This window comes from Bufo gargarizans, chromosome 1, assembly GCF_014858855.1.
Source record: "Bufo gargarizans isolate SCDJY-AF-19 chromosome 1, ASM1485885v1, whole genome shotgun sequence".
Classification (NCBI taxonomy): domain Eukaryota; kingdom Metazoa; phylum Chordata; class Amphibia; order Anura; family Bufonidae; genus Bufo; species Bufo gargarizans.
The window spans coordinates 232184996-232211086 of NC_058080.1; the positions used below are offsets into that span (position 1 = coordinate 232184996).

A 26091-nucleotide genomic window follows, 5' to 3' on the forward strand; every position below is an offset into this window, starting at 1 on the left:
TCCTGGTTGCCATAGTGGGAGCGGGGAAGCGGTATACTTACAGTCCGCGCGGCTCCCGGGGCGCTCCAGAGTGACGTCAGAGCGCCCCATGCGCATGGATGACGTGCCATGCGATCACGTCATCCATGCGCGTGGGGCGCCCTGACGTCACTCTGGAGCGCCCCGGGAGCCGCATGGACGGTAAGTATGCCGCTCCCCGCTACATTTTACCACGGCTGCCAGGACTTTAGCGTTCCGGCAGCCATGGTAACCATTCAGAAAAAGCTAAACATCGCATTTGGCAATGCGCCGAAACGACGTTTAGCTTAAGGCCGGATCCGGATCAATGCCTTTCAATGGGCATTAATTCCGGATCCGGCCTTGCGGTAAGTCTTCAGGAATTTTGGCCGGAGCAAAAAGCGCAGCATGCTGCGGTATTTTCTCCGGCCAAAAAACGTTCCGTTCCGGAACTGAAGACATCCTGATGCATCCTGAACGGATTTCACTCCATTCAGAATGCATTAGGATAAAACTGATCAGGATTCTTCCGGCATAGAGCCCCGACGACGGAACTCTATGCCGGAAGACAAGAACGCAAGTGTGAAAGAGCCCTAATAAGAGGTCATTAAGAGATGTTGTTATCAGTAATTGAGCAATAATGAGTGTTTAGGAGGTCATAGAGCAGAGATAAGGAGCCGTCAGGTCAATTTAGATCCTGTACTGGAGGCTGTACAGAGAAAAGAGCTCCATATTTTTAATAAAGAGCAATTAAAAAAATGTGTTTTACCTTAAAATGAGCAAAATGCAATAAATAAAAAATGCCCACAAAGGTGTACATGGCTTTTAATATTTTAATTTGTAAAGATAATATAATTTTCCTTGCCTTCTAGATGGACAGCAGTGGGAAGTAGTTGCACTGGGCACTGGAGAGTTAAATTTCGGACAGAATACTCAGAACGATGGGAGAATTGTTCATGATTCACATGCTATAGTTTCCGCAAGACGTTCTTTGCTAAGGTATTTGTCTGTGTTTATATAATAATAACCATTTGGTTATATGCCACTAGAGTAAACATCTGTTCATATGACATGTGCTGTTCTCACACCAATGAGCCCTTTCTATTAGTGGAGAGTAAGCATTGTACCCTGGTGTAGACACAGCAGCCAAGGTTTCTTGATCGTAAAGATGGCGAAACATGTCATGTATCATAGGCTCTGCTCATTACCAGTGACGCACCAAGTTTCTACTAAGCCCAGCGCCTTGCTGAGCATGCCAGAAAAAAAGTGTAGAGAAACTTTGGTGCGGCACAGTACTCTAATTTGCAACCGTTTTAAGACAAAATTTTGGCATTAGTAAATCTGGACCAGTATTATTGGTGGCATGGACAGAGTATATAGTGCCCCCTGTCTCCAGTGAGACATACAGTCTAATTTCCCTAATTCATATTAGGCACTCAAAGGAAAATAGTATAGAATCTTTGTGACATATTTGTCAATGGAAGAACAGCAGTTTTCTTTCTTAATTGAAATGAAAACCATTAAACTCAATTAAAGGGAGTCTGTCAGCTACTTTGAGTGTTTTAGACCACTCCTCTCACGATTTACCGAAGTTGTCCCACATAAAAATAGTACCTGTTGTGATAAGGTGGACAGTGCAGGAAGGTGTGTATATCCCACTCAGATACCTCAGCTGGGTGGGATAGCTAAAATCCAGGATGCAACAGTCTCATCAGCATGTAGGTTGCTGAGACAAGGTTGTTTTGGCTGGATATTAGTTGGATTGGCAAATAGGACTGGAAGTGGGATCTTCCAATCCACACTTTTCCAGGACGGGTGTTCCCTTGGTCCGGAGAGGATCGCAGGTGAGATCTGCAATAATCAGACTGGGATAAAGCACTTCCCAGGTTGTCAGTTGGGGGGAGAATGTTATCCTGAAACAGAGGCCTGCTGAGGCTCTGTGTGTGTGGTCTCAGCCTGGCTAGGCTGAGGGGCCACGAGGCTAAGTGACAGCCTAAAATTTGGGGGACGCAGTGAACTCCTGCGGCACAAGGTCAGAGTCGGGAGGACTGCTGGACCACAATCCCCCAAAGGGACTTGCATTTGCTACAGCCTGGAGGCTGCTGGACTATTGGGCTGAGAAAGCCGCACCTGAGACAGTGTGTGAACTGTGATGTATAGGTGAGTCAGGGAGACAAGTTTGTATTAGCAAGTGCCTAGACGAGCAGGTGTTTATTTTGTATAATTTATGTTTGCTGGTGCCAAAAAAAAAGCGTTGTTTAGACCTCAATCTTGGTGTCCTGAAGAAGTATGTGGTTGTGACCCCCTGAAAGAAAGGCGATACCTTACACTGTATTGTTTCTTTCACTTGTCCATAAACGGAAAAAAAACACTACTTATATGCAAATTAGGGCCTGCATGTGCCCAGATAACTGCTCCCCTTGGATTCCTTTGGGCTGCCCTCCTTTCCTTATTTATGCTCCTCCTCTGGTTTAGATCTCACGCGTGCGCCGGTCACAGTCAGGCCTGGGCATGCGCATTGTTAACATCAGTGCCTCTGGGCAGAGCAGTGCACATCGAAACCAGAGGAGGAGGATTAATACGGATTAAAACTCATTTAGAACTTGATTGGTGAAAGCTCTGGATTTCAGTCAGGCCAGTTCAGCACCCAGGCTCCTCTTCTGCAATGCCATGCTGTTGTGATGGACACAGTATGTGGTTTAGCATTGTCTTCCTGAAATTTGCAAGGCCTACACTGAAAGATCTTGTCTGGATGGGAGCATATGTTCTAAAACCTCTATATATACTGTTCAGCATTGATGGTGCCTTTCACGATGTGTAAGCTGCCCACTTCATAGGCATTTATGCAGCCCAATACCACCAGAGATGCAGGCTCTTGAACTGAGGTGATAACAAGCTGGATGGTCCCTCTCCTCTTGAGTCCACAGAACATGGCGTCCGTGGTTTCCAAGAAGAATTTAAAATTTTGATTCATCTGACCACAGAACAGTTGCTGCACCTCCTTTAAAAGTTTTTCCTGCACAGTCACTCCCAGTCACCTGGCTATGCAGGGAACTACGGCCAGTTCCCATACACCTTGAGTGACCATGTTGTCATTGTGCAGGGAAAGCATATGAAAGGAGACACATCACCCAAGACAAAGGTAATACAAAAAAAATAAGCAAATGTTTACTTCGTTAACTCTGAAAATATTGCATCTAGGTATTTTTACAGACAACTTCTCCTCTACTACAGTGGCAATAGTGGCATGATGAAAAAGTCTATATTCTGCCGAGAGGCTTCAACTGACCTCCTTGCTCTTAAGCAGAATTTGAATCTTTGCCTATATATGAATCAGCTTCCAAAAGGAGCTGCCCAAGCCAACTCACAATTGTAAGTCTTTAGTGTACTGCAAAGAAATAAATGTTTCTTGACTTTGCTTGTTTGGTTGAAAAGTCATGCTGCATGTTATGTACAAATATCAACCACAAATACTGTTATACACGTATCTTTTATCCAGTAACCAAAAGCAAGCTTCTAAGCTGAAGGGCTTGTGCCACAGTTAAAGGGGCTGTCTCGCTTCAGCAAGTGGCATTTATCATGTAGAGTAGGCTAATACAAGACACTTCCTAATGTATTGTGATTGTCCATATGACCACCATGCAATCCATCAGTGGTGGTCGTGCTTGCACACTATAGGAAAAAGTGCCGGCCTCTGGTGGCTGAGACCGTGGGAGTGCATATAGGTTAGTGCTTTTTTTCTATAGTGTGCAAGCACGGCCACCGCTGCTAGATTGCAGGGTGGTCGTAACCATGGAAATGACAAGTGTGTAATGTGATGGATAAATGAACCCAGCCAGCAAAGAAAGCAATATGGATAATAGCAACACATTAGTAAGTGTCTTGTTATAACTTTCTCTACATAATAAATGCCATTTGCTGAAGTGAGACAGCCCCTTTAAATACTCATTTATTCTATGTCACATAAAGAATAACAATTTTTCTAATTCTTATTGGCTGGCTTGCTCAAAAGCAGGACTCACTACTGCCCATGTACAAGAGAATCCAGGCGGTCTGACTGAGTTACTGAGCATGTGTGACCACCTGCACTGGAAACATTGGGTGGATGTTTGAATTGGGAATCAAACAAAAAGTATGACCATCTGCACACAGGATATTTTTTTTTTAAATGGTTCTAATTGAAAATGTATGTTTTGTGTGATCCAAGGGAGTCAATTATTGTGACAACCCCAAGTTCATGTATTTCTCCACTGAGGCAAATAAGTGTAAAGCCTCATTCAAACGTCAGTGTTCCACAGTGTTGTACGTGTTCTCCACGGATCCAGTACGTGTTATACGGATCCATACGGACATCTTCATGGAGGTATCACTGACCACCTTTTCTCATCCGTATCATTGGGCGGACACAGGCTTAACTATGGGTATAGCTGCTGCCACTCTGAGGCGACACTAAGCACAAAAGTGTGAGCTCCTTCCTCCAGCTATACCCTTCCTACAGGGACTAATCTAAAACCGTTTTATCTTAGCGTCTGTAGGAGGCAGACCTCCCTGCTTTGCAGGTCTTCAGATTTTTTTTTTCCTTTTTTGATTTATTATTTATTTTTTCTTTTCTTTTGTTTCTTCCAGCGGGATTACAGACAGTCCTAGCTGCCTGCACTCCCACCCAGGACATGGGAGACCAGGGGGTCCCCAAGCCCTCTGCTCCTTCCCGGACTCCAGAAGACAAGGAGGACCAGAGGTTCCTAAATCCTCTGCAAGCCTTCAGATCACCACGGCCGCCCATGACAAGTTTCCTCTGTTCCGGTATAGTAGCTCTCCCCAAGGGGCTGCACACCGAAGGTGTTGACGCGGCTGAAACCAGGGGGGCAGAACACGCCAGACGGGTAAGTATTCCTGTCTCCAAACCCACTTTTTACTTCCCCCCCCTCCCCTTCTTCATTGCAGTGGTTATAGAAACCTTACAGATTGAGGACCCTACGCCCTCATCTGCCGGTTCTCGTTTTTCCTTCAGGCAATCCCGTTGCTTGCTAAAAGTTTTCCAACCACCCAGAGATTTATTCCTCCCTTTCCAAGGAATGGAACCTCCCAGGCATTTTGCTTTGCCGAAACGTTTAGACTTTTTATATCCCTTTCCAGAGGATTTGACAAAGAAGTGGTTGACCCTCCGTTATTCCACCTGGCTAAGATTCCTTCTCAGGACCCCAGGGATAAGAAATTGGAATCTTTTGCCAAATCTTCTGCACCTGGTTTTTGCCTCTACATGGGTTAGCAAGGCTATGACCTAGTGGGCAAACAAGCTACGTCAGGGCCTCGCCTCTGGTGAATCCCCGGAGGACCTTTAAGATATTGCAGTGCAACTTTCCCACGCCGGTTCTTACATCTGTGAGGCCGTGTCCAGGCTTTTGGCCCGCTCTTCGTCGTACCCTGTGGCTATCTTGCTGGACGGCAGATAATGCTTCTAAACGGGCCTTGACGTCCCTCCCTTTTGCAGGTATCAGACTTTTCGGCAAGCGTCTGGATGAGATTATTTCCGATGCTACAGGGGGTAAAAGCACCCAGAGCAGGACCCGCTTCAACAGGTCTAAAAAGCACAGACCTCTTTTTCAGCCCTTTCGAAGTTCCTCCAGCCCGAAGCGGCCAGCCGACAAATCTGCCCCAGAGCAGAGGCGCAAGCCATCTTTCAAGCCTCGCTCTCCCAGGCGTGCTCGCCAGCAGGGCTCCAAGCCCTATGCCCCCAAGCTCACATCTCTGATGCCTGGGTACAAGAAGTCATCTCGGAGAGTTACAAACTGGAGTTCCGGTTCCCACCTCCGTCCCTTTTTTTTTTTTTTTTTTTTTGCTCACCCGACCTCTCCCTCCGCCGCTTATTCCTTTTTTCAGGCTGTTCTCACCTTTCTGCAGCAGGCAGTGATTGTTCCGGTTCCACCTCAAGACCGTTTTCGTGGATTCTAATCCAATCTCTTTGTAGTTGCCAAGAAAGAGGGTATGGTCCGTTCCATCCTAGCCCTCAAAGCCCTCAACCGATTCCTTCGGCTCCACTGCTTCCGGATGGAGTCCCTGCGTTCGGTCATTGCATCCATGGACCCAGAGGAGTACCTGTCCTCGATATACATCAAGGACGCCTGCCTCCATGTTCGTATCTGCGTTGGTCACCAGAAATATCTTCAGTTTGCAGTGGGACCTTTTCATTACCAGTTTGTGGCCCTCCCATTCAGTCTTGCCACAGCTCCCAGAGTCTGGCCTCAGTCATGGCTCTGCTTCATGCCAGGTGGATAGTGGCGATTCCGTACTTGGACAATATCCTGATCAAGGGTCCATCTTTCTGGGCAACGGCGGACAGCCTACGCATAGTCCAGGACACACTGGAGCGCTTCGGGTGGGTTCTGAACCTATCAAAGTCATGTCTTCACCCATCTCGGCAGCTGATGTTTCTTCGCATGCTGTTCGACACCGATCGGGCCAAGATATTCTTCAAAGAAAAAAAAAAAAAAAACATTTAGGAAACGAGTGCCTATATATTGTTCCAGTCAAGCCAGTCTGTCACGAGACCTGGGGTATCAAACAAAAAAAAGTTTCCCCATTAAAAATTATCCGAGGTTTAGCTGGGAAAACAAATGAGAATTTGATGTCCCTTTCTTGCAGCTGTTTTTAACCATAGTAAAACTGTGTCTCTTTTCTTGGATCTCTTTAGAAAAATCGGGGAAAAAAGTACACTTCCATTATATAGACTAAGAGGGCATTCCCTAGCCCTTCTCAAAATCGTATCCCTGTCTCGTGAGACCAATATCTTCGCCAGAAGTACCCGTGGCTGTCTTCCCGGGATAGGTTTTCCCCCTGGGACCCGATGTGCTCTTTCCACCAGGAATAATGGCGAAAAATATTCCTTTCCAAATTTCTCAAGGATTAAGGTCTGTATCATTTCAGCTGAGATTTTTCCTTCTGTGCCTTCAGGTAGACCTATAATTCTCACATTGCATCGCCTGGACCTATCCTTGAAATCCAGCAATTATTATTATTTTTTTTAAAAGGGTATTTTTTTTTTTTTTTTTATGTCTTATGTTCTCTTTATGATGTACTGTTACTCATTTCTGTTGTTTTTGTACCTTAATGTGGTATGTATATTGGCTACCAGTGTTGCTAATGTGATTATGTATGGTGCTACCTATGTAGCCATCTGTGTGTTTTTTGTTTTCTTTTAAGAACAACAATGTATGTCCTTTCTTAAAATTAATAAAAAAAAGAGTATTAAAAGGGTATTAACATCCATACTCAAGGTGGAGATTTCAGGTTTAAATATTTTAGCTTCATTCTCCAGGACCCCCACAGATTTTTCTATGGTTGTAACTCTGTCCTATATCTTTGAGACGTCCTCCCTTATCAGCATCATATCAGTCTGTATTGCCCCAAGCTGCATTTAAATATCTTGTATTAGTTCAACTTTTTTTTTAACCTCCACCAAAATTTTTTAGTGGGACGGATTCAACAATGGGCAAATCATTTATGACCTCTCTCGCCGTCCCCTCCTCCTGAGAATAATCATCCGCCAATTCTTCCAGTCTAAATCTAACATTGGAATCGGATATCTCTTTTTGACCTGCCCCTGCCCTTGTCATTACATTAAAAACTGATCGATTTTGGCTGATTCTGGAGGCTTCTGCCCCATTTTTGAATAATCAGCTGATCGCCTGTTTTGCTTGGGAGCCTCCCCCCCCCCTTTTTTTTCTTTCCAACACACATCCAGCACCAATCATAATTTTTCTTACTAATCATAAGAGTTTCTGCTAACTCATTCAACTACATCATATTTCTCCTTAGGCAAAAAAAACATGGAAAAAAAGGGGGGAAAAAAAAAGATACAAAAACAAAACAGGGCCACTATGGGCAGATCTCACCACTCTCCTTATGTTGAACAGAAGTACAGCGGCAGTTCATCCAGGGCAGCAGCAACAGGATTCCGGTTGCAGAATGAAAAACTCCTTGCACAAACTATAGCATCAGATAAGCTACCGGAGGATAATTATCAACAGGCGAGCAGAGGAGGAGGCAGATACACGGAGGAATAGTAGATTATACCTGGAGACAAGGAGAGTCTTTCAAACCTCCTTCAGAAACCAGCCCGGACAGACAGCGTGGAAAGGCAGGGAGAAGCAGAACCATGAATCTGTAGTTCAGGGCACTTTACCCCCGCAGTCAGCCATCGAATCGGGCCGGCGTGCAGCACTTCCAGCGCTTAGGAGCCGCTCCAGCCGGCAAGCAGGGCCAGGCGTGGCGAGGTGGAAGGAGAGGGGGGCGGGCGTGACGCAGCCAAGCCTATGTCATTGCATCATCCCATATTCTTGCCCTCGGACAAACTCTCCGTCGTTAGATCCTCTTTGTTGCGGCCTCAGTCTCTTCCCATTCGCCAGTGCATGAGGGCTCTGGGCCACATGGCCTCTTCCTTCGAAGCAGTGCCCTATGCTAATTTCCATACCAGGCCTCTTCAGCGTCATATTCTGACCATTTGGGACCGTTCCCCAGCCTCCCTGCATCGACTCTTCTGTCTCGATCCCGGCGAATGGGCTCTGCATCCACAGGTCTTTCTCGTGATCTGCGAGCGATGGGGTCGGCCGGATGTGGATCTCATGGCCTCCCGCTTCAACCGCAAGGTAGAGATCTTCGTCGCGAGGTCCAAGGATCCTCAGACATCCTTGTGATCCCGTGGACGCAGTTCACGTTTCCTTACGTTTTCCCTCCTCTTCCACTCATTCTGCATCTTCTTCTCTGGAAAATCAGCTCCGAAGGTCTGCCTGTCATTTTTGTGTCCCCGGACTGGCCACGCAGAGTATGGCACGCATCCCTAGTCTTCTTCCTCTTCCGGAGGACCTCTTGTCACAGGGACCGATCTTCCACCCAAATTTGGGGTCTCTACATTTAACTGTTGAAGCCCCCATACTAAGGGCTTGGGGTTTCTCGGATGCTGTTGTCCAGACCATGATTCGTGCTAGGAAGCCGTTGTCCTCCCGGATCTATCACTGGACCTGGAAGGCCTATATTAGTTGGTGCGAATGCCACCAGTTGTCTCCCATTCGGTTCTCGTTGCTGCGACTCTTGTCTTTCCTGCAGTCGGATATGGACTTGGGGCTGGCTCTCAGTTCCCTCAAAGGGCAAGTTTCGGCCCTTTCCATTCTTTTTCAGCGGAACTTAGCTTCGCTTTCTGTGGTTCAGACCTTTCTACAGGGGCTGGCGCACGCTGCGCCCCCTCTGTCCTCTATTGAATCCTTGGGACCTTAATCTGGTGCACAGCACTCTCCAATACTCTCCGTTTGAGTCTTTGCAACAGGTGTCCCTTCTCTTCCTGTCCTACAAGTGGTCGTCTTTTTGGTGGCAGTCACTTCCATCCGTAGGGTGTCAGAACTAGCGTCTCTTTCCTGTCGGCCGGTCTTCCTTATCCTCCATCAGGAAAAGGTAGTCCTTCACCCTGTCCAGTCCTTCCTTCTGAAGGTCGTGTCGGCATTCCATCTCAATGAGATCATTCTCCCTTTTTTTTTGTCCTGCCCTGTCTCATCCTCGTGAGCAGTCGCTCCACACTCTGGATTTGGTTCGGGCCGTTCACATCTATCTGTCTCAGACATCCTCTTTCCGACGGTCGTATCCACTATTCGTCATTCCAGAGGGACCGAATTTAGGACTGTCTTCGTCCAAAGCTTCCATTTCCCGATTCGTTTGGCCATTGTGGAAGCGTACCTCATCAGTGACTGGGTTCCGTCCTTCCGGCTTACTGCTCATTCTGCTCTGGCAGTAGGGGCCTCTTGGGCAATACCTCACGGGGCTTCAGCCCTTCAGGTGTGCAAGGCGACTACCTAGTCGTCTTTGCACACCTTTTCAAAAACAGTACACAGCTTATGACGCTTCTCTGGGGCGTAGAGTTTTGCAGACGGCGGTTCTCTTATTAGCCGGATGGCTTCTTTGTTTAAGACCCGTAACAAGAGAGAATGGGTGGGAGCTGTGTCCCCCAATGATACGGATGAGAAAACTAGATTTTTGGACTTACCGTAAAATCGGTTTCTCTTCTGTTCGTTGGGGACACGGCTCCCACCCATTCTCTTTTGTTACGGGCCTTATTGTGGCCTGCATGGTTTTGGGTTTGTACATTGTTTGGTTTTCCTGTTTTTATTTTGCTTTTCCTAATGCTTTTGCACAAACTGTTTTAGCTTCGTGCCTGTAGGAAGGGTATATCTGGAGGGAGGAGCTCACACTTTAGTGCTTAGTGTCGCCTCCTAGTGGCAGCAGCTATACCCATGGTCAAGCCTGTGTCCCCCAATGAATGGAAGAGACCGATTTTACAGTAAGTACAAAAATCTAGTTTTTCACAGATTAAGGGCGCATTTACATGACTGTAGCGTTTTGCGGATTCGCAAAACACTGATACCGGCCCGTGTGCGTTCCGCATTTTGTGGACCGAACATGGACGCTAGTATCATAGAAAATGGCTATTCTTTACCACAATTGTGGACAAGAATAGGACATGCTCTATATTTTTTTCCAGGACCATAAAACAGAACTATGGATGGGGGCAGCCCCATTTAAATGAATGGGGCCCCACCCGTTCCGCAAAATTGGTCGTGTGAATGGGCCCTAAAGCACAGACTTTTGGATGAGGTATAAGTCGATAAAATATGCAGCAGAAACTCAGAGTTGAAATTCCTCTTGCTTTGCAACAGAGGAAACTGCTAGATTATTTTCTCACATAGTTTCTCACAAACACAAAGGCGAGAAGCCACTGTACCATATTCTATAATTTCTCCATAGTGTGGAAAATGTATGCTAGCATTTCATTGGGCCCAAACAATAAAGCTCTTAAAAAGAAGTGTCACTGCACTTTAAAAAAACATTTCATATATCATAGCGATATAAAGTTTTTATCAGTGGGGTTCTGAGTCCTGAGACCCCTACCAATCACAAGAACAGGGAGAGAAAAGTGCTTGCATAGCGAAGTGAGAGGGGCCCATAGACTTTCTGTAGAGTCCTTCTCGCTACTGCTCCTGCAGCAAAGAGAGAGTGCGCTATGTGAGCATATATTTATTATTATATGCACGACTATATTCCGCAGAACTTTAGACATTAGCATCCAACTGTCCCCCAACAATCTAAGTTCCCTATCAGTATGTCTTTGGAGTGTGGGAGGAAACCCACCAAACCCAGGGAGAACATACAAACTCCATGCAGATGTTGTCCTTGGTCGGATTCGAGCCTATTACCCCAGCACTGCAAGGCACTAGTACTAATCAGTGAGCCACCGTACTTCTCTCTTCATTCTAGAAATTGGTGGGGGTCCCAGAACTTGGAAGTGCAGTGCAGTCTGCGGCATCATGGTATAGAGCAGGAGGAGCTCTGCAGTTTTATATATAGTTTTATGGTAAAAGATTCAGTAAAACCTGTAATTTATACATTTATATTTCAGCTTTTTCTAACTTAAGAGCATCCCCGTGAACAGCTCTCAATTACATGAGGTAGGGTTATCATTGAATGATAGCATTCCCTGTATTAATGTGTATACAGAGAAATCTGTCAGTCGCATGGGGGTGATTGATAAAAGGCAGAGCTATCGATTACAAGTTTTACTGAATCTTTACCAATACTATATATCAATCTTCTCCGCTTCTCCTGCTCTTGTCACATGCTGCCTGCAGATTGCACTGTACTTTGTGGTGACAGGTTGTCTTTAAATTGGCTCTAACATAATTCTTTTCAGTTTTGCATTGATTTATTCAAAGTTATTTTGCCTTATTGACAAGTTCTTATGAGCTTTCACACTTGCGGCAGAGGAATCCATCCGGCAGGCAGTTCCGGAACTGCCTGTCGGATCTGTCAAAACATATGCCAACTGATGGAATTTGTAAGACAGATCAGGATCCAGATCCGTTTTACAAATGCATTGAAATGCCGGATCGTCATCCGGAAAAACGGATCCTGCATTTTATTTTTTTCACATTTTTTTTCGGTCTGCGCATGCAGTGTTTTGAATGCCAGATCCGGCACTAATACATTCCTATGAGAAAAAAATGCCGACATGTTTTCAGGATTTTTGGCCGGAGATAAAACCCTAGCATGCTGCGGTATTATCTCTGTCCCAGTCAAAAATACTGAACTGAAAACATCCTGATGCATCCTGAACGGATTGCTCTCCATTCAGAAGGCATAAGGATAAAACTGATCAGTCATTTTCCGGTATAGAGCCCCTAGGATGGAACTCTATGCCAGAAAAGAAAAACGCTAGTGTGAAAGTACCCTAACCTGCTTTTCTGCGATCTATAATTTAGCTCAGTTTACCATGTGTTTTTGTAGCCTTATGCTTTGTAAGAAGAACTTACCCGAAATATTTTCTTTCCATTTATTCTAGACATCTTAACTCCCCTTTCTCTGTCTGCGCATGAATCAAATGACCGATTAAGTCTTCATATTTCAGTGGAGGACAAAAATTATCCTGTAGCATACTTCCCTCGTGACATTACCACTCACATAACCAGTATGTCTCCCACAGACAAATTGACAAAATGGGAGGTTCTGGGAGTTCAAGGAGCACTCTTAAGTATTTTCATACAGCCAGTGTACATCAGCAACATTATTGTTGGTAGGTAGATATTCTAAAATTATTTGTCTATCATTTTTTCTAAATCTACTGAGCATGTGCCAATTCTTGAGTTTATATTTTAGGTAATGCAAATTGCACAGATACAAGAGGATTGGAAATTGCTATAAAGCGTCGAATTGATGACACCCTAACTTCGAGATTGCCTATGTTTTACCTTGTACACAGACCGTACATAAGCATTGTAACAGCTGTCCACCAAACTCAGGGTGTTGCTGTAAATTACAGACTCAGTGTGAACTGGTCACAAGGAGACAGTTCATTGGAAATTGTGGATGCACTGCAAGGAAAAATTATTGAAAGGTATCTGTTTTAAGGACTTGATGCTGCTCTACACGCATCTTTAAAATACAGATAAAAGCTGTGACTAGTGTTGAGCGTACTTGTGTTTTTAAGTTCGGCGTCTAAAGTTCGGTTTATCGAAGAATCCCGTTATGGATTCCACTACCACGGACCATAACGGAATTTAGAATCCATAACGGGATACTTCGATAACCTGAACTCGAACTTTAGACTGCCGAACTTAAAACACAAGTTCGCTCAACACTAGCTGTGACGTTTCAGAAAGCACTTTTTTGAAATGACATTTTGTGAAAAGGAATTTGTTTCTGTTTTTTATTTATAGTTCACCATTTAAAAGTGGCCGTTCAATGGCAAGCCGTCTTTGCAAAGCTGCAATGTTAAGTCGCTTTAACCTGCTTGTAAAGGAAGCAAAAAGGGACAATGTCTTTCGTGGTCTGTGTTATCATGAAGCAAAGGTACATATATAAGTATTTTACCATTTGTCAAGAGTGATCATCACTTTCTTAAAAAATGAATCTATATAAAAACTGCACCAATAGGCTAATTATAAAAGACAAAGTTTTAGTCCTACAAACACCCCTGGTGGCACCATGATATGGTACTTAGAGTTTAGGCAGGGCAGGCCTAAACTGTGACAAGACCCTAGTAAGGCCATGTTGCTAGATCAGAATTCAGAAGCAGAGATAGTGTGTGTTATAAACACCTCAACCATGATCAACACAATGCCAAATAAAAAAAAAAATGGATATACAGAGCCCTTTCCCTCCAAATAAAAAGAGGAAGTTAGCATTGTACTTTTTGTTCAGTGCAAACAGTAAATAATCAGTGATATATACAAAAAATATTAGGACTACAGGTTTCACAGATGAGGACTGTACAATTCACAGGTTCCAAAGGGTTTTCCCTGCATATACCAGGTTCATCTAGGAACCATCAAGCAAAGCTATCGCTCCTAAAGATCAATCAAAAATACTACATTGAAGGTAAAATAAAGCTAACCTAAGACTGTTACCTAATAAAAATGCACAATCTTTTGCAATATAGAAGATTTGTAAGGCAGCTCTCACCTGCAATGGTGGAATCACCTGAGGTGCACGGATGCCGCCCCGGATGCGGTAAAATCCAAAATGAGAAAGAGAAAAATCCGGCTCTCTCCAGATGAAGTAAATTAACTTTATTCCAGCGAAGTAAAATCCGTACAGGTGTACGTGAAACAATCTACGTGTTTCAGACCTCTGAGAAATCATGTTTGTCATGAGGAAGGACCCATATTTCTCAGAGGTCTGAAACGCGTAGATTGTTTCATGTACACCTGTACGGATTTTACTTCGCTGGAATAAAGTTAATTTACTTCATCTGGAGAGAGCCGGATTTTTCTCTTTCTCATTTTGAATCTTTTGCAATAGGGTCTTATTATGGTCCGGTCAGAAATCGGCATTGTCAATTTTGCGTTGAACAGGGCCAGACTAGGGTACCATCAGGGATGTTTGTAGAAATACACATTTTTCTTCCTTTTATATTTGACCCATTAGGGTTGTTTTTATGTGGAAGTAATTGCCTTTTTTGAGAAAATGCTGTTTTTCTGAATGATCCCCTGGTGGCATCTAATGGGACCTCTGTTTCTGAAAAAATATAGGTTCTGTGAAATATTTTTGCCAAGAATTCAAGGAATATCGCATATTGATTATTTTAATGCACAGTTGGACTCCATTTTGTATTGAATGGGTTTTCCGGTCCTTTCATATTGATAAATCAAGCCTATGTACGGGATAAGCAATCCGTATCTGATTAGCAGATGTCCAGCACCCTGTATATCGACAATTAGCTATTCTGCAGAAGTTCCAGCATTAGAAATATACATCTTCATCTGTTGGGTGTAGTGGATGGGGCTGATTATTGCAGGCTGCTCCAATTCACTTCAGCATGTTTCAATTTCTGACTTCATGACAGTCCAAAATGTGCCAGATTTATTAACTTCTAGTATTCAATCCAAAGTAACATATGAGGCTGATAAGACAGATGTTCATCCAGTTCAGCCTGTTATCCTGCAAAGTTGATCCAGAGGAAGGCAAAAAAAAAAAAAATTAGGTAAAATCCAATTTTCCTTAGGTGAAAAAACTCCTTCCCAACTCCAATCAGCAATCAGAATAACTCCTTGGATCATTAACCCCTCTCCACAAATCTAGTAACTGCAACCTGTAGTATTGTGACAAAGGATGGAGTATAAAAGATCAATAAATCTGACTCATACTTTTAAAAAGTGCCAGGCTTGATAAAAGTGCATGCTGAACAGCACCCATCCAGTGTTTCTCGCCCATATTCATTGGGGGACACAGGAACCGTGGGTATAGCTATGTCCTCTAGGAGGCGTTGACACTAGAGAAAGCTGTTAGCTCCTCCCCTGGCAGCTATACCCCCTCCAGCCTGGAGAGAGAGCTTCAGTTTTTTCTAGTGTCAATAGGAGGCAAGACCTATGATTTTGTTATTTTAGTTTTTTATTTTATTCTTCTTTTTCAGGTGGGAGACAGTGGTTGCCTCACCTCCCTGTTCTTCTGGGGGAGCACGCCAGCATTGGTCCGCCACGCTGCCTCCTCCCCCCACAAGCAGACAAGGGTACCAGGGCAGCCTCGCTCCCCTGCTCCCGCCAGCTGAAGGGTCACCCATCCAAGTCCCTCTTCCAGCTTCCTGCCACTATGGTGCCAGTAGCTGAAGGGGTGACCCTGCTGGAGAAGGGGAAGGGTGAAGATTGCAGCCGGACAGATAAGTAAAGCCTGCTCCAGGCCGTTGTGTCCCCCTTCTCCCCCCCTCCCCCCCTCCGCCCGCCCGCTGCTTAGGTTGCACACTTCAGCGGCAAGTTCCTCTCCCCCCTCACATCGGGTGGCAGTGACAGTTACTCCAATCTCCTGATCTGTCTGATTTGGCCGGGTGACCATTTTTACTCAGCGCTCTGCGCTTCATGAAGGAGGGACACATTGGGTTAACAGGGAGCGGGGCCTATTCCAAGCACAGAGCGGGACGAAGCGGCAGGCTTAGGGAAGCGCCGGCTTTTCTCTGATTCACTACGGGCAGCAGCCTGTTCCAGGCGTTGCCTTGTGCGGCATCCTGAGGTGACTTGAGCAGAGGGAATCAGGCACTGCGGGGGTTAATGAGCGGGGGCGCGCGCGCACACCGCCGTGGCCATGAGCAGGAGATACAGGGCCTGAGGGGGCGGGGCTTACTCTTCCTGCCACAGCGCTCAGGAAGCTCTTCGCTGGGACATCCTTCTCGAACGGCATCTGCTCCTGGCTCTGGTGGGAACTGTTGCTCCTCTCCTCAGGTTAGCTGTACTCTCTCCAGCCCCAGATTGCCCCTACCATCATGTCTGATCCCTCTGGTGCACTACCTCGGCTGCCAATAGCTGTCCATTATGCCTGCTCTATGTGTCAGGCAAAATTCCCTTGCGGACAACCGGATTCTTCTGCTCTGCTTGTCAGATGCCCAAGCAGGGCCCCCCCCCTTCAGCCCGTACTGCTACCTCAACCTCCGGTAGTGGAGTTACCCGATTGGGCCAGAACTCTCTCAGGCGGTGAAAAACCTCCTCCCAATCCATCCTATCTATAGTGGGTCGCTTGGTTGAGAATCCGCCACCTGCGCAGGCTGCATGTCCCTCGGATGCACCCTCCAGAGCTTCTTGCTCAGGCGACCCCCCTAGGTCACTTCCCTCCGGTGATTCCGTCAGCGCACGGCATTCACAAAAGCGTCCCAGAGTGGAACACGTTTCCTCCTCTGACGCATCTCCCTCTCCGCCCTGTGTACGGTCTCACTCAGGGTTTTCTTCTCCTGGGGACGTGCTGTCCGACGGAGAGGTTGAGAATTTGGATATGGATACGGAGCAGCCTTCTAAGTTGGCTAGCCTCATTGCTGCCATCCGCGACACCTTCCGAGTGCAGGATCACCCCCCCCCCCCCACACTGACCAACAGGGGGTATCCTTCTTTCTTCCGCCCTAAATGGGCCTCAAGGGTGTTTTCTTGCCATAATGTTTTTTCGGTGGTGGTTTCCAAAGCTTGGGATCATCCAGACATGCGTTTTTCCGCCCCAAAGAATCTGGACATCCTATATCCTTTCCCAGCGGATTGTGTTTCCACGTGGACATCCCTTCCTAAGGTTGACCCACCAGTGGCACGGCTAGCCAAAACAATGGATCCTCCCTTCAGTCTGCTGAAGATGGTCGGATGGAATCCTTGACGAAGTCCCTCTTTGCAGCTACAGGGTCAGCCCTTAGGCCTGTGTTCGCCTCTGCATGGGTGGCAAAGGCGATCTCTGAGTGGGGCAGTCAGCTGGACCAGGACTTTGTATCTGAGGTCCCTGCTCCGGATCTCCGATCCTTGGCGCAGTTGCTTATCCAGGCTGGGAAGTTCCTCTGTGAGGCGTCCTTCGATGCTGGTGCCCTTATTGCATGCTCTTCTGCGCTTACAGTCACCTTATGCCGCAAGCTTTGGCTGAAGGTGTGGGCAGCGGACGCAACTTCCAAGCGTTCTTTAGTCGGTCTCCCCTTTGCCGGCACCCGTCTCTTTGGTTCTTGGCTGGACGAAATTATTTCTGAGGCCACGGGAGGCAAGAACACCCATCTCCCACAGCCTAGGGCCAAGTGGGCCTCTCACGTTAGGTCAGGTTCCTCATGTGGCAGGCCCTTTCGCCGATTCGCTAGTTCCCGCCCTGCGGCAAGCTCCTCCGCTGGGGGGGGGGGGGAGGAGTTTACTTCCCAAGATCGACTCAAAAAGCTGTCCTTTCGGTCACAGACCTCATGCCGCTCGACCTTCTGCGGCTAAGCAGTCCTCAGCCTGAAGGTGTGTCCCCGCCCAACAGTGTGGGGGACCGCCTCCTCCTCTTCCAGGACGTTTGGTGGGCCCACGTCTCCGACGCTTGGGCACTCGAGATTGTATCCTTGGGATACGTGATCGAGTTCCTGTCTCTTCCCCCAGACAGGTTTTTTCAATCCCATCTTCCACAGGACCCAGAGCGGATGACCACCTTCTCCCAGGCCATTCAGTCCCTTCTGGATCGGGGAGTCATCTCTCCTGTTTCCCCAGCAGAAAGGTTCAAGGGATTCTATTCAAACCTTTTTCATGGTCCCCAAAAAGGAGGGCTCTGTGCGCCCAATCCTGGACCTCAAGCTACTGAACAAGTTTCTCCGTCTCCAGCGGTTTCGGATGGAATCCCTTCATTCCGTAATTGCTTCTCTGGAGCAGGGGGAATTCCTTTTGGCCGTGGATATCCAAGACGCATACCTCCAAGTTCCCATCGTGCCGAGTCACCAGCGCTTTCTGAGGTTTGCAATAGGAGACCATCATTACCAGTTTGTCGCCCTCCGGTTCAGGCTGGCAACTGCGCCTCGGGTCTTCACTAAAATTCTGGCCCCTCTTCTCACCCTACTCAGTTCCAGAGGCATCTTTCTCATGCCTTATCTGGATGACATCCTCATCAATGCTCCTTCTTTCGCTCAGGCGTCGAGCAACCTCAGGTTTGTCTTCCCCCGGACAAGCGACTAACCTCACACCGCGCGGTGAGGGTTCTTCTCGGCTGCAGACTTTCGTCCATTCGACTCTGCATGAGGATGTTAGGGAAGATGGTTGCCTGTTTCGAGGCGATCCCCTTTGCCGAGTACCACTCTTGCACGTTCCAGAGAACGATTCTGTCGTCCTGGGACTAATCTTCTTAGAGCCTGGACTGTCCCATCCGCCTCTCTCCTCAGGTGAGGTCGTCCCTTTGTTGGTGGCTGTCGGTTCCAGTTCTGGGAAGGTCCTTCCTTCCGATATCTTGAACGGTTGTTACCACCAATGTCAGTCTGCTGGGTTAGGGACACTCCAAGGCACATGGTCTCGGTCGGAGTCCAAGCTCCCGATCAATGTGCAGGGCGATTCTTCTATCCCTCCAGCATTGGACCCACCTCCTGAAGGGTTGCCCCGTCAGAGTCCAGTCGGACAACACCATGGCGGTGGCATACATCAACCACCAGGGGGAAACACACAGCCTCGCGGCGATGCAGGAATCTGCCAAGATCTTACGGTGGGCGGAGACCCATGTACCGGCAATTTCAGCAATCTACATCCCTGGTGTGGAGAACTGGACTGCGGACTTCCTCAGCAGGACCACGATAGATCCAGGCGAGTGGTCCCTCCACCCGGAGGTATTCGAGGCAATCTGTCTACGTTGGGGTCGCCCCGACGTGGATTTGATGGCCTCACGGCTTAATCGGAAACTTCTTCTCCCGAGCAAGGGATCCGGAAGCTTAACGCGTGGACGCCCTGATCTTCTCCCTCCTTTACGCGTTTCCCCCCCTTCCCTCTCCTACCCAGGGTTCTACGGAAAATCAGGATGGAGGGCATTGGAGGGTCGAGGGTTGTCCAGGATACGGTTCTCCCGTACCATCCTCCTTTACCATCTTGGAATCTGAATTTAGTCCTCTCAGCGCTCCAGACTTCTCCCTTTGAGCCATTGCAGGAGATTTCTCTCCGACTCCTGTCCTGGAAGATGGTTTTCCTTGTAGCCATCACTTCCATCAGACGGGTGTCTGAGTTGGCGGCGCTCTCCTGCTGAGTACCCTTCCTGGTTCTTCATAAGGACAAAGCGGTTCTCTGGACCGTTCCTTCCTTTCTTTCGAAGGTGGTTTCTGACTTCCATATTAACCAGGAAAAGGAGTTGCACCATTTGGACGTTGTCAGAGTTCTGAAGATCTAATTAGCAGCCTCCGGTCTCTTCCGCCGTATAGAATCCCTTTTTGTCATTCCGGAGGGTCCTTGCAAGGGATTGGCGGCCTCCAAGGTGGCAATCGCACGTTGGATTCGGGCTGCAATTGCGGAGGCTTACCGCACACGGGGCAGGGTTCCGCCCTTAGGTGTCATGGCTCACTCCACCAGAGCCGTGGGCGCATCTTGGGCTCGGAGGAATCGCACTTCGGCTGCACAGTTGTGTAAGGCAGCTACCTGGTCTTCCTTATACACTTCCACAAAATTTTACCAGGTGCATACTTATGCATCGGCGAACGCTGCCTTGGGCTGCATGGTCTTGCAGGCGGCAGTTTCTTAGATGCCTGCAGGGACGCTTGCTTCCATGGGTCTGTGTTTTTTTTTCTCTCCCTGTGGACTGCTTTTGGACGTCCTGTGTCCCCCAATAAATATGGGCGAGAAAAGGAGATTTTTGTATAACCAGTAAAATCTCTTTCTCGCTCTTCATTGAGGGACACAGCACCCACCCAGTATTGTTGTTCGACCACAGTTATGCTGGTTTGAACCCCGTTTGGTCTTTTGGCATGGTTGGTGTTCCATGTTTTTTCTTTGGTTGGCTTGCTTCTCCTACTGCTTGTGCACAAACTAAAGCTCTCTCTCCAGGCTGGAGGGGTTATAGCTGCCAGGGGAAGAGCTAACAGCTTTATCTAGTGTCAACGCCTCCTAGAAGACATAGCTATACCCACGGTTCCTGTCCCCCCCAATGAAGAGCGAGAAAGAGCTTTTACTGGTAAGTTATACAAAAATCTCCTTTTCTTTGCCCATCTAAGCCTGCTGACAGGTTCCCTTTAACTTCAGTTCAGGGATGTATGGTGATTTTGATGTTTATTGTAATATACCCTTTGTGGTTGTATTATAATAGCTCACATGAAATTCTGATGTAACTTCTAGAACCTCTCGGGATCATACCAAGAAGCAAAGTGCTTGCTGAAGTCCTATTTTGAACAACACGGTCTTGGACCTTGGATTGTGAAGCCAAAAGCTATTGAGAACTTTGCCATGTAATCATATAATTTTGCAAGAAATGCATCGTTCATATACATAGAATTTTCTTTTGTTATTAGCCTGCTGCTCACTGTATGTTACTGTTTAAAAAATAGTACTAGAAAAATGGTTTTCCTCTTCAAATTGTTTGAATCTTAAAAAAAAAAGTTCATGGCATTTTTTGCACTTTTTGTTTAACTGCTGTAAACAAGCCACTTACGTTCCACATTTATGGACATTTTTTTATTCAAGTATTATAGAAGTAATAACAGTTATATACCTGTGTTTGCCCTTTTTTTAAATCAAAATACACAAGGAAGTTTCATGTTGGTTGTGTTAGTGTTTCATATGACATTTTAATCACCCTCTGCATCTAGGCCATAAAGCAAACCTAGCGCTAGTGTATGCTATTTCTCGCCCATTTTCCTTGGGGGACACAGAAGACATTGGGTATAGCTCAGCTCCCTAGGAGGCGTGACACTAAGTGAAAACTGTTAAGCCCCTCCTCCATCAGCTATACCCTCAGCCTGGAGAGAGAGACTGCCAGTTTTTGCTTAGTGTCCAAGGAGGCAAGACACTACCTGCTCTGCAGGGCTGTTTTCTCCTTGTTGTTTAATTTTTGATATTTACTTTTTTCTTCCAGACCATCAGGGACAACAGAGACACAATAGACCTCTCTGTTTCTCCCGTGGTCAAGCTGCGCCAGTGCCGGTCACCTGCACTGCTGCCTCCCCCACAGAAAGCAAGGTGGACCAGGGCAGCCTAGCTCCCCTGCATCCCGCCAGTGCAAGGGTCGCCCGCACGCCAAGTCCCTCTTCCAGCATCCTGCCACTACGGTGCCAGTAGCTGAAGGGGCGACCCTGCTGGAACGGACCGAGGGTGAAGACGGCTGATGGTGAGAGAGTGGCTTCCCCAGGGTTTTGCCTTTGGTGTCACCGTTCATTTCACCAGAGTGGTCGGTGCCTCCTGGGCTAGAGGCATTGGGCTTCGGCCATAAAATTGTGCAAGGCGGCCACCGGTCTTCCTTGCCCGCCTTACCAAGTTCTACAGGGTGCATACTCTGGCTTTGGCGGATGCTGCCTTAGGCCGCCTGGGTTTGCAGGCGGCGGTTCCTTGATGCCGTCGGGTGCTTTCGCCTTGGAGCTGTGGTCTCTCCCCTCGTGGACTGCTCTCGGACGTCCCAAGGTCTTCTGTGTCCCCCAAGGAAAATGGGCAAGAAAACAAGATTTTTGTATAACTTACCAGTAAAATCTTTCTCGCTCTTCCTTGGGGGACACAGCACCCACCCATTCATTGTTTTATTCTACACGGTTTCCGGATTTGGGTTATCCTGTTGGGTAGTTGGCTTGTTGGTTCCACTTGTTGGACATTGCCTTTTCTCACTACTTGGACACGCAACTGGCAGTTTCTCCAGGCTGAGGGGCTTAACAGTTTTCACTTAGTGTCACGCCTCCTAGGGAGCTGAGCTATACCCAAGGTTTTCTGTGTCCCCCAAGGAAGAGCGAGAAAGAGATTTTACTGGTAAGTTATACAAAAATCTTGTTTTTTATTTCTTGGTATCGCAGCTCAGCCTCATTCACTTCAGTGGGGCTGAGCTGCACTTATGCCATGTGATAGATGAACGTGTTATCACTAGGCCCAGGGAAAGCGGCAAGTAGACAGCGGCGCAAACACTGCTGCCTTCTTAAACAGCTGATCGGCAGGGATGTCGAACCCCCCACAGATCACATACTGATGACTAGGTCTATTAGGTAGTACTAAAATAAGCCAAAAGCAGGAGTGCTGTCACAGTGCGCCAGACACGAAAAACAGGACCAGGAGCCATTGGCTCCTAAACTAAAAAATTTAGGAGCCAAATTACATTTTTTAGTCGCCAAATTTAAAATGCATATAAAAAAAAAAAAAAGGACTTTGAGAAGATGAGACGCAAGTCACAGTAGTGAGCCAGCACTACATATAGGAGAAAACCACATAGCTCTCAAATCCAGGGACATCTTCTGGGGGACAAGATGACTAAAAATGGCGAATTGCGTGGTTTAGAGTTTTTTTTTCTGTTACGGCCTTCACCGAGCGGAAATATTTTTTTATATTTTAATAGCTCACACTTTTTGGGACGTGGTGATATGTAATATGTTTATTCTTTATTGTTTGTAAATTTTATATGTATAACTGGGAAGGGGGCCATTAAATCTTGAATAGAATCTCACACATCTCCCTGTGCTTTGTGCACACAGCAGCAGGGAGCTGAACATGGCAGCCAGGGATTCAGTAGTGTCCTGGCTGCCATGGTAACGATCTGAGCCCCAGCAGTGTAGTCTGCCACCAATGGAGGGGATGAGACCCTGTGGCCACCATATAACAATGTAGGCAATAGAAACCTATCTTGGCCCGGGTTACTTTAATACTTCACTTTTATTAAACACATTGTTAAAAAGTGTCACTAATGATAGTGAGTCACATTTGAAATGACACAGACAAACCACAAAATAACTGCTAAGGTGTTAAAAACACAGTTGTGGCCCACCACAAAAAATACTATATGTAATCAATAGGAGGTGATATACTGAATTGCTTCACTCCAAAAATGAGGAGAAGAGCAGAATCAATTCCATATACCCACAGGGGGTGATATTGATTATTGCCGGCAAAGCTTATTTGATGATGGCAAATGTCAATAGTGGGAGACTGATGTCATCATACCACTTATATACTGATGGACTATTTGCCAATTTACTGTTTGCCAGCATGTGGAGCTATTATCAAATATGCCCTGGAAGGGTATATGGTCCTGCTAGTACCCCTGATGAAGCCAGCGAGACTGGCGAAACATGTTGGGGGGCAGTTTTAGGTTTTAATTAGCAGATAAGTGGCCCCCATCTGCTAATCACCACCAGTGACTCAGTTTCTGTCTACGACTGGTCACATTTTAGGAGGACGGCAGTCCTGCTAGCCCTGTATACACCAGTTGACTTGTCTAAACAGCACCAACAGGCGGTGTTTGCAGTTAGACATAGAACATATTAGTCTGACTGCACTAACAATAAATGGTTGATCTCACCAGCAACCTGTACATTTAGGATTCAACAGTATAGCGATCGCCTGTGTTTAGGGATAAACTGCACCATGATGGCGTTCTGGCTGTATTGAGGGTGGATACCATAAATCCTCCTCAACAAAGGGCAGCACTTTGCTTCACTTGCCACTCCAGGTGCTATTAACCAGAATTGCTGGTAACAGTATTCTGATATGTGGGAACGCACCTAGCCAGCAACAAGCAGTGGCTGGGCTTGTTCAGTGGCAACCCCTTTGCACTGGCAGTGAGCATATATTGTGCTGGTTTGGACAGTCTGGTACTCACCAGCAGTGTGCACTTTCCACTCACTACTAGTACAGCCAATGCCATCTTTTAAGTGCTAGTGTCCTTTGAGTATGCCCAGGTGTATGGAGAGTGGGTGTCAAAAAATCCCCCCATACATCTAAGGCGCAACAATCTGTGCGATTCGTTGCTTACTGTTGCCAAACAATTGGTGTTGTTAACAGCACATAGACACGTGGTTAGCCACTCTGTTAACAAATAATAGTGGCTGTGTCTGGCTTACAGGCAATTTTCTTGGTACTAGCAGGACCATATACCCTTCCAGGGCATATTTGATAATAGCTCCACATGCTGGAAAACAGTAAATTGGCAAATAGTCCATCAGTATATAAGTGGTATGATGACATCAGTCTCCCACTATTGACATTTGCCATCAAATAAGCTTTGCCGGCAATAATCAATATCACCCCCTGTGGGTATATGGAATTGATTCTGCTCTTCTCCTCATTTTTGGAGTGAAGCAATTCAGTATATCACCTCCTATTGATTACATATAGTATTTTTTGTGGTGGGCCACAACTGTGTTTTTAACACCGTAGCAGTTATTTTGTGGTTTGTCTGTGTCATTTCAAATGTGACTCACTATCATTAGTGACACTTTTTAACAATGTGTTTAATAAAAGTGAAGTATTAAAGTAACCCGGGCCAAGATAGGTTTCTATTGCCTACATAGGCATTTGTAAATACGTGTTGAATTAACCTTGCCCAGGTTGGTCCTGTATTTATGGCACCATATAACAATGGGGGGGGGAGGGAGGACTTGAGGCCAGTGATAATAGGGGGGGGGGGGGGGGGGGACTTATGACCAGTGATAATTGGGGGGGGGGGGGGGAGATGAGGCTTTGGGAGGGCGCACTGCATCAGCAATTAATGTAATTAAAGAGGACCTTTCGTGGGTCCAAAGAATATGAACTTAGTAGCAGGCTGCATAGAGAGTGTCTCTCCTTCTCCCTGACAGCAGCGCTGACCAATCAGAGCGAGGGAGTTTTTTTTTCTCCCTGGCTCTGAGCTCTGCGCTGTGATTGGACAGCGCTGCTGTCAGGGAGAAGGAGAGACTGGCGTCTTCTCCTCCTTGCTCTGAATGTTGAAAATACCAGGGGCCACAGCGGGTGAACGGAGCAGCGCCCAGGACTAATAGTAAGTGCACTTAGATCCCTGGGCGCCGCTCTATGCAGCCTACTACTAAGTTCATATTCTTTGGACCCATGAAAGGTCCTCTTTAACTCCTTTATACAATTGTCTGCAGCGGTATCACAAACCCGGAACCCGGCCTCAATAATAGGGCATGCGATCTGTGGCACCTGAGGGGGTGCCGGGTCTGTGATACCGCTGCCTATACTTATGTTTTACATTCATTGGCGGCGCAGTGGCGACAGCTCCTCCCCTCCTCCTCCCTGCTATCTCCCCATTGGTGGTAGTGGCGGCCGCATCACAGTGGAGAGGGAGGGACTCCTTCCTTCTCCACTGACTGTGCTACTGAAGAGAACTTGGGCTGCGCAGGATCGCGGCGGTACAGTCGCAAATGGCGACAAGACTAAAAAGTCTTGTCGCCATCTGCAAATTTTTGTTTTGGTCGCCATCTGGAGCCCTGTGTCAGATGAAATACAGAAGGTAAAAGTAGCCTGTTTGACCCAGGAAGAGGTGCAGCAGCATCTTAAAAAGATTGAAGTAGACAAATCGCTGGGACCAGATGGCATACATCCTGTATCCTAAGAAAATTAAGTAAGGTCATAGGCATACCCTTATTTCTGATTTTTAAGGACTATATTGACAGAGTGTGTGCCACAGGATTGGTGCTTAGCAAATGTGGTGCCAATATTCAAAAAGTGGTAAAATATATATATATATAAGCCCGGAAACTATAGGCCATTAAGTCCAACATCTGCCATGGGTAAACTGTTAGAATCTCTTATAAAACCTTCAATCTTGAAGTACCTCAATGAAAATAAGTGAATAAAGACATATCAGCATGGCTTCATGTGGGATAGTTAATGTCAAACTAATTTATTCATCCTCGGATGGGGTCACTGTCACTAG

The 26091-nt window shown here is 46.7% G+C and overlaps 1 protein-coding gene across 1 annotated transcript in view; it reads left to right on the forward strand.

Moving 5' to 3' along the window:
- The window catches only part of ADAD1 (adenosine deaminase domain containing 1), an 81331-nt gene extending 60612 nt beyond the window's left edge, over positions 1 to 20719 (forward strand). Inside the window, 6 exon segments of the mRNA XM_044273118.1 lie at positions 870 to 996; positions 3199 to 3380; positions 12377 to 12607; positions 12691 to 12928; positions 13251 to 13383; positions 20586 to 20719. Coding sequence (XP_044129053.1) covers positions 870 to 996; positions 3199 to 3380; positions 12377 to 12607; positions 12691 to 12928; positions 13251 to 13383; positions 20586 to 20699 — 1025 coding nt within the window. The 3' untranslated portion in view covers positions 20700 to 20719.
- The last annotated feature ends 5372 nt before the right edge of the window (positions 20720 to 26091 follow it).